The sequence below is a fragment of the Phalangium opilio genome, unplaced genomic scaffold (assembly GCF_054372755.1).
Source record: "Phalangium opilio isolate 3A_F unplaced genomic scaffold, DU_Popi_V2 ptg000059l_1, whole genome shotgun sequence".
Taxonomy (NCBI): Eukaryota; Metazoa; Arthropoda; class Arachnida; order Opiliones; family Phalangiidae; genus Phalangium; species Phalangium opilio.
The window spans coordinates 1,165,042-1,173,611 of NW_028324176.1; the positions used below are offsets into that span (position 1 = coordinate 1,165,042).

The 8,570-nt window shown below is 39.1% G+C and overlaps 1 protein-coding gene across 1 annotated transcript; it reads right to left on the reverse strand.

The window, feature by feature from the left end:
* Window positions 1–6,395: 6,395 nt before the first annotated feature.
* On the reverse strand, window positions 6,396–8,242 carry LOC149667269 (uncharacterized). Its single transcript, XM_089841385.1, has 4 exons — window positions 8,193–8,242; window positions 7,488–7,676; window positions 7,243–7,425; window positions 6,396–7,185 (listed from the first exon to the last, which is right to left on the reverse strand). Exons 1-4 carry the CDS (start codon window positions 8,240–8,242, stop codon window positions 6,978–6,980), a joined length of 630 nt encoding a protein of 209 aa, XP_089697511.1. The 3' UTR covers window positions 6,396–6,977.
* Between the last annotated feature and the right edge of the window lie 328 nt (window positions 8,243–8,570).

Consider the following 8,570-nt stretch of genomic DNA (forward strand, 5'->3'; position numbering starts at 1 on the left):
TCTGGTTGTAAATCTTATTAGTATATAATGTAAAAGTGAAACTTTTTCGTATCGTATCTTTCCAAAGAGTTATTGATGGATATTGCATATGGGGAAAAGCAGTTATATAGTTATAGGGATGGTGGGTAGCTTTTGAACTCGTTACTCCCCGTCGACAAAGGTTTCGCGAGTATAGATAGAACCCTAATTGGCAAAATTCTACGAAATTACTAAATTTCAGTCGAGGTTCACGTTTTCACGTTACAACTCTCCCCCCACGTAATGTCTCATGTCCCCATGAGACCAGTTGGGTATGACCCGTCGGACAAAAAAAAAAGATGCAAATATATATATAAAAAAATATTAGGAGGGGATAAAAAGTATCTCAACAAGGTATACATGGCGCCAACAATAAAATTAGTTCGATCAATTAATAAAAAAATGAGGCCTCTTGTCGTATTAAAAATTTGGGAAACTAAGCCCTTAGATGATATACGCTGGCAAACAATGATCACCTAATTCACGGAATCAACCAGCTAAATAAAAAAATAAACATCATCCCTGGGAGTTTAAATACACCCCCTATTGGATTGAAATTTCACGGTTGCAACGTCAAATTGAAAATTGAATCCCGTGGGCTTAATATATACCTCTAGCAGGGAACAAATTGAAATGGCCAAAAAGAAAAAAGAAAAAAATCGCTAACCGGAAAAATCTAACTACGATTTGACATGAGTATAAAACAAAATGTTGAGAAGGTTTGGTGGCCTTAACGCAGTACCCTTCCTGAATTTGTGTCCCTGGGTCTTAAATTATGACCTGCATTGGGTTTTAATTCATGCACATTGGGTGTATAAATATCGGGATCACATGTCCCGGGGGCTACGTCTGAGTCTTGCAGGGCAAGATCAGTACGGAGCATAAATTGCCTTAACTCTCTAATGTGATACGTCCCTTTGAGAGGACGACCTTTCTTCGCAATGCGAAAGGGGCCTACGTAACGAGGGGCCAGTTTACAAGAGAAATATTCTCCTGATTTCGAAAGGTAGTGAGCCTTTTTGGTTACAAGAGTGCCTTCGTCAAATTCTATATCCCGATGAAGTTTATCGTACACTGAGAGAAAAACCGTCGTTTTGACAGGGAAAAATAACATGAACAGTTCGTTTTTTCAGATCGTAGGAAATCTATGTAAAAATAACAGTAACCCCTTTTTTCCAACAGGAATAGTTTACATACATATCCCGTTTATTTTAGAAACGGAAATGTATCGTAATTATAACGAAACTCCTGTATCTTTTACATGGGAAAATTCGGTTGTTTCATAGAACTGAAAATTTCCGTACAAAATACACATCTTCCTGTAAACAGGTTCTACAAGTTTTACTTCGTTGTTACAACGAGAATTGCAAGTGTATATTTTACGTACAAACTGTGTTGTTATGACAGTTTCACCATGAAAATTTTACAAGTATATATGTGAACTTTACATTGATACCCCTTTTTTATATAAACGGAAATATATAGTAAATATAACGTAGCTTCTGGATGTTTTACATGGAAATAATACGGGAAAAGTCGGTTTTTTCATAGAACTGAATATTTCCGTACAAAATACACTTCTTCCCGTAAAAAGCTTTTACTAGTTTTATGTCGTGGTTACAACGAGAATATCAAGTGTATATTTTACGTCCATAATGCGTCGTTTTCACATTTTTATCATGAAAATTCTACAAGTATATATGTGAACTTTACATAGATACCCCGTTTATTTTATAAACGGAAATATGTCGTAAATATAACTTAACTCCTGTAAATACTTATGAATTTGATTCCCAAGTGGATGAATGATTATAAAGAGTGTCAATTGTTTACGTATTACAAGTAAAAACATTTCGCATTACATACTTTTTGATTGTATGAATGCTTATTGGCAGTAATACCGTGAGAGTGGTAAATAACAAGCATACGCGTTATTGCAAATCTTCATTGGTTTTATAATGTAGCTAGAGGTAGCTGGATAAGTACTGAAGAATAATTATTTAGGGGTGGTCAACACGATATAGCAAATACTTGTGAACTCAGGTGTACAAAAGTCTATAACTCAACGCAGTTTGACACCAATCCAGACTAGCTGACCTCTCGACGTAAAGCCTTTTCATAACTAACATCATAAGTTTATAAGATATTTTGAATAAGTATGACACTCACTAGAGGGGTAGTTAGTGCGTCCCAAATACAGCAGTTTTAATAAAAACTGTATGGGGTGGTGTACAATCTGTTGGGGCTGAATCGAGGGTTTATTTACTTTGTGTAATCGGTGTGTGCGCTTGTAATCTAACAAGATTGCACATAATCTTTAAAAGCCCTATCTTTGACAGTGCTAAAATGATTACGCGGAACCCTCAGAGTGGTTTGCCCCTCGCTTTTCGTTCGAGTTTTTGGCCAAGCATAGGCGTTCAACGGCTGCAGAAATGTATGAAAAAAACCAACTCGCCGAGTTTGGATGTAGTAATCAGTGAATTGAATTGTTTTCATAGAGAATATATCACGGCAGTTTAAATTTAAAATCAATGTGGTATTCATTTAAATAAGTGAACAATCACGAGTTTTATTCATTTTATTTACTATTCGCAAATTTCGTCCCAAACTCAAACCAACTTAGCTAACTATCTGTTTCGAAGAAGTCTTATCCGGCTTGTTTTTATGGGAGGATTTTATGAGTGAAATGAACGTAATTCATGCATCGCCACCGTGCGATTCTTAGTAAATGCTCTCGTTACTCCTTTATCTCTTGACCCAGCGCAGCCTCCTAGTTGTTTACCAAAGAATTTTTCTCTCCTAGGTTGCGGTAATTTTCCATTCTCGAGGTGTGAGGTCCGATGAACTCTCACTCGTAGCCACGTGCGCTATTTTTTAGCGCGGAAAAACCAACCGATTGAAGCTTAGTTTGGTGTAGCTAAACGTGTTTTTATTTTTTTTGGAGGCTCAACTCGGATAAAAAGAGACTATTTACAAAGTAAAGTACAAAATCCCAAAATAAAAAATTTCCACAACCTGCGGCCGTATTCTGCAGAAAAGTTAAGCTCCTCCTTCTGCCCTTGGCTCTCTGATTGGACCGTCAACCATTGCCCTTGGCCTTTTAATTGGCTACGTCTACCGATGACGTTACTTGCCTTGGCTCAGTGATTGGAGGTTGAACCGGCAAAAATAAGCCTTTGAATTCAGTTCAGTTTGAGTTTCAAGTTGAACCAGATTTCGGTGTAAGGTCAGTGTACAGTGTAAATTGATTGTCAAAGGTCAGTGCTGCAACCTTTCACCCCAGACGTTTAATTTATTAACGCCACCTATCATATGAACTAAACAGTAATTTCGTGCCGGATATCCCAATTTAGTTTAATTCGTTGCTGTCTGCTCTACATTGAAATAATTCAACGTATTGGTAACAGCCGCTTCTTAAGGTAATGATATGTAACATGGTGTAACGTAGAGTAATGTATATATTTTCATGTAAATGATGTGCTTTAAACCTTTGTATGAAATCTAATTGTAATTGAATTTTGTATTAAACGTCTAATCTTTCTTTGTTTCCATGTTGTTACTCACCTTGATATTATAGAAATTTGCGCAAACCACAACTACCTAAGCTTCATGAAGGCATAATTATAACATTGCCTTAATGGCACCCCGACGTCTGACTCTGTGTCAAAGACTGTCAGTGGTTTATTTTTTCTCTCACTAACTTATTGCGCGACTCCTTATTCCAATCCACAACGGCGCAAAAACCAAAAAAAGACTGGGGGTCGAAATGCAAACGTGCAATTTAAATTTTCTTCTTAATTGACTGGCATAAGTTTTATTTGTCTTGTGAAACAGTCATTTTGTTATTCCTTTGTAATTCATGCTCAACTTTACAAGTTGTAATAAAATTGATATTGACATGTTCTAACGTTGTTAAGATGTACTTGTAATTATTGTATTTAATCATACATAGTAAAGAAACATGGCGAAAAAAATGAAAAAGGCGCCATATTCACAAGATGAGATGGAGACTTTGTTGACTCAGTTGGAGTCCGTACCTTCGTTGGTCGTGAACGACTATGGAAAGACGCCCGAAGAGAGGAGAAATATGTGGCAACAAATTACAAATAGAGTAAATGAAGTCCACCAGCAGAACCGAACTGCTGAAGAAATTAGAAAAAAATGGAGCCCTGTAAAAACGGAGGTTAGGAAGAAGGTGGCGACAATATCAAGGGAGTCCCGTAAAACTGGTGGAGGACCAAATAAGACGCAGCCATTGACACCTATTGAGTCAAGGGTTGCCTCTTAGATTTCTAAGGTGTCGATGGAAGGCATTCCGAATGCCTTTGACTTCGGTTCATCCCAATTTGGGGTATCTTTGGATGGTCCATCAACTGCCCCTGAAATGTAAGTACTTATTTAGTCATCGAATAACAAACCATAACGGATATGGGGCAAATTCTGAAACGTTTTCAGTGAGTTATCGTGTGATAAATATCGCTTAAACAGCATGATTTTATTTCAGAGCTTGTTCTAAATACCCAATTACTCTGGGGTCTTATCAAACCTTGTATAAAAAGCGGCGGTTGTGTCGCGATTACGTTCGTGCTTCTAAAAACAACAAGATTGCCAAAGTTAACGTTTATCGTTTATCATTTTCAAGTGTGATAAGTTAACAAAAGGGTTAATGGTCATTAAGTGATCGCTGACGTGATAGTAAAATTTTAAATGTCTTCATCAGCACGACCGGAAACGCGAGCCTTCCACCACTTTCTGTTCATGGTTTGAGGACACCCAAGACTAATTGCTTATTTATACTGACCTCCTCAATCGATAGTTATCACTTGCGATAACACACTAAAAGAGTTACAGAATTGGCCCCATGGCCCGAGAAATTAAAGTAAACTATTGTTACAAACTGGAGTGTGTGCATTATGTTCTAAAACAATTGCAGGCTACCTACTGACTCCTTTCGTGCTGAACCCACGGATAAGAACGCACCTGCTATTGAAGACGAAGGCCAAGTATCACTATCAGCTGATGTAGCTTCGTTTTTTGCAAATTATGGTATGATGGAATGTTGCTAATGTATTGACCATGCCATTGACGTTTTTTCCTTACAGTTCCAGATCCAGGAGCAAGCTGCTCAAACAGCGGTCGTTCTTTTTTCGGTATTGATCCGGAAGCGTCTACAGCTAGTGACATAGCTTCGCGTTTTCCACATTTTGGTAAGATGAAATGTTGCTAATGTCTCGTAATGTATTTACCATGTCATTGTCATTATTTCCTTCAGAATCAGATCCAGGAGCTAGCTGCTCAAACAGTGGTCCAACTGTTTTCAGTGAAGATGTGGAAACAAGCTACACCAACAGTGTTCCTACTTCTCTTTTCGATGAAGATAGTCAACCACCTGCCACTTGTAAGTACGACATAAACATGGTTATAACAATCGTTTTTAAAAGGTATAAGAGAATAGTAAGCCTCGATACCCGCGGGCAGCGCAGGGGGGATGAATTTTTTCCCCATCCTCGATACCCGCGCAGGGTGGGTCAAATGTTTTTGGCCCCCCGGTACTTTTTGCCCTCTTCAATTCCGCCCCCGGAGGGGGTGGTACTTTTTGTTCCCCCTCACTGACATTCACCGTCTCTTTATTTCGCTGACTTTCACCATCTCTTTATTTCGTCGTCTCTTTACCCCCGCTCCATTCCCGTCCCTCTCTCACTTTCTCTTTCGCCCCGAGCTCCATACCGGCGAAAGCGCTGTCAATGCGGGGGATCTTTTACCATCTCTCTCTAGCGCGCAATCTGGCCTCTCCCGCGTATTACTGAATTCCCCCTCTCTAGCTAGGTTCCCAGGTACGAGCCTGCGCGCGATCTCTCGCCTTTGGTCAACTCCGTACTGAAATGTACTTTCCCTCTCTCTAGTAAATCTCTCCCTCTGATACATGTACAGGGGGTTTCGATCTCTAGTAAATCTCTCTCTCGTTTTTTTTTAAAGCGGGGCTATATTGCGTTACTCTTTGTATGTATCAAGCAAGAAGCATTGAATAATTTTACCATGTTTTTATTTATATATTTACACATAGTATTTGTTCGAGTAAAGTATTAATATATATTTACAAATATTAAAGGCCGGTCTGTAAATGAACATCATTGGCTACAGCTCTGAGGAAACGTTTTTGCCTATGCCGGTCTAGGACTCCCTCATATCGGGTACCCGCTCTCCCCCTGAAATAGTCGGTGATAGCGGTATTGAGTTTAAAAATAAAGAAAAGATATTAGGGATCCATCTTTAAAAAAATAATGCTAATTAACTTACGAGCCCGAGCGAGACGTGTTAACGTAAACCGGCATAGGGTTTCCGGGAGTGGGTGTTATGTCAGCGAATGGTATGAGTCGAGAACTCAACTCCCGGAAGACAACATCATCCTCGCGGAGATCAAAACCATGTCCGAGATTCTCCGCGCGAATCCTCACTAAGTCCTTATGGACATCAGCAAGGATCCTATAAAAATGTTTGAATATAGCCATTAAAGTTTTAAAAAATATAGAGACTTTACCTGAAGAGACTGCAATCATTTGGCAGATGTTCATTTACTCTCGGCGGGTTTTCCTGGGGTTGATGTGGGGGTGGATGACGCTGTTGCCGCTCGTGAAAATTTTGTCTCGGGTCCTCCTCGTCGTCCGTGTACAAAAGAACATCGTCAATATGACTGTACGCCCTATTAAGTTCAAAAGTTAGTCTCTCCGTGGTTTCAGAAAAAAACAGTATGCTCACATGATAATGGTGGATGATGTTCTGTCCGAAGCTAAAGAGAGAATGATTTTAGTATTGGGAAACTTTCCGTATTTATAGTATAGAGAGGGAACCGTTTAAACCTAGACTCTCTTTACCCCCCTTACAATATACAAAAACTGTTTCTTACCATTGGGGGCTAGGGGCGGGAAATTTAATAGCCCTCCGAGGCGCGGATATGTAGGTTAACGGAAAAGCCCTAGGTCTACCATCTGTTGGGCCAGTACCCCGTAGGCGACTTTGTCGAGGAACAGTTTCATTCTCGGTATGTCGAGCATGATGGCCATCCTAATGGACGTTTCATCAATCACGCCAGCGCCATCATCCGACCCTTCGGCCTCTCTGTATATCCTGGCTCTCCTTTTAAAAAATTTCACGATGGCCGTATTGAGACTGTAAAGAAAAAAGATATTAGAGATGGTCTTAAAAATGAAAAACTAAATAACTTACGAGCCAGAATAACAATTTGCTATGTTTAAGGGCTGTTCCTCTCCAATAGGTTCTACTGGGAATACCATAAACTCCAGCAGTGCCTGACCTAGGGCCTCGTTAACATAATTAGTTTCAACCCTAATCTCTTCGGCGGTGGTCGTAGTATCTTCAGCGGTTGAAGAGTGGATCTGGGCTAAGATCCTGTTCAAATTTTACGGGAGAAATATAGCTACCAAAAATAGGAGAAAACATGGAATGTTTACCGCTGGATATTACAATCCAAAGAGGCTACAACTTCATCATCCTCCTCAGGAAGGGCTTCCCCATCCTCCCCCTCATCCCCATCCTCTAGTTCCGCTAAGGGAAATGGTTCTTCTTCTAGAGGTTCAACTGGTGAGGGCGGATTGAGAAAGTCGAACACCTCATCACCAGGAAGTATAGGATTGGGCACCCTAAAAACCAAAAAAACTTAGTCTATGATTTCAGGAGAAAAAACATTATACTCACATGTCGAAAGTTTGGTATCGTCAGGTTTAAAGTTATTCGTCAGTGTTTAGGTTGAGAGTGATTTTTGTATTGGGTAAATTTTCGTATTTATAGTATAGAGAATCCGGGTTGTAATGACGCTAAATCACGGACCCTCTAGATTATTATGTCCTTAACAATATACAAAACCTAAGATTACACGTAATAGAGCTCACCCAGGATGTAAAGTTTTTATATAATCATGTCTAGACTTGCCAGAAAAATTAGGCCTCTATGGTTCTTAACTATAAATTGATTTTATTGTTCAGCATATATCACAGTTAAATTTATCCCAACCTACAAAAATAAACGTGCCCAGACTTGGCGCCCCTTGCTAGAAAAAAATTGGCCTCTACGCTTTAAATTAAAAAATGAATTTATTGTTCAACATATTACCGTTAAGTTTCGCACGAAACTGGCCTAGGATGTTTTCCCTAACCTACATCGTGTCTAGACTCGAATGTCTATTCAACAATACCATGAAAGAGGTCATATGGTAACTATAACTAAAATGCTTTAAGTGTGCCAAGGTTACATAATTTCGGTTTAATTAGAAATGGGGCCCAATCGTCTCTGTTCCTTAACAACAAACCCCAACTAACGGATCCTTGCAAAACGTGTTCAAACACGTTCGCTCTCTTTGCTAGAAAAAAATAGGCCTCTTCGCTTTTAACTAAAAATGATTTTATTGTCCATCATATTACAGTTAAGGTCACACGAAACTGAACTAAAAATGGCCACATGAAAATCATTGCCCTAAATTCTGAAAGAAAGAAAAGTAATTCTAAGCTGTTATTCTCAGCATGTTGATTAGAGAATAT

What these genes read in the sequence shown, in the direction of transcription:
- LOC149667269 (XM_089841385.1), bottom strand. Translation starts at nt 8,242, where the DNA reads ATGACCTCTTTCATGGTATTGTTGAATAGACATTCGAGTCTAGACACG. An exon ending in CATTCGAGTCTAGACACGAT is followed by an intron (nt 7,677 to 8,192) that starts GTAGGTTAGGGA and finishes TTTGGTTTTTAG; the next exon opens with GGTGCCCAATCCTATACTTC. An exon ending in TTGGATTGTAATATCCAGCG is followed by an intron (nt 7,426 to 7,487) that starts GTAAACATTCCA and finishes AAATTTGAACAG; the next exon opens with GATCTTAGCCCAGATCCACT.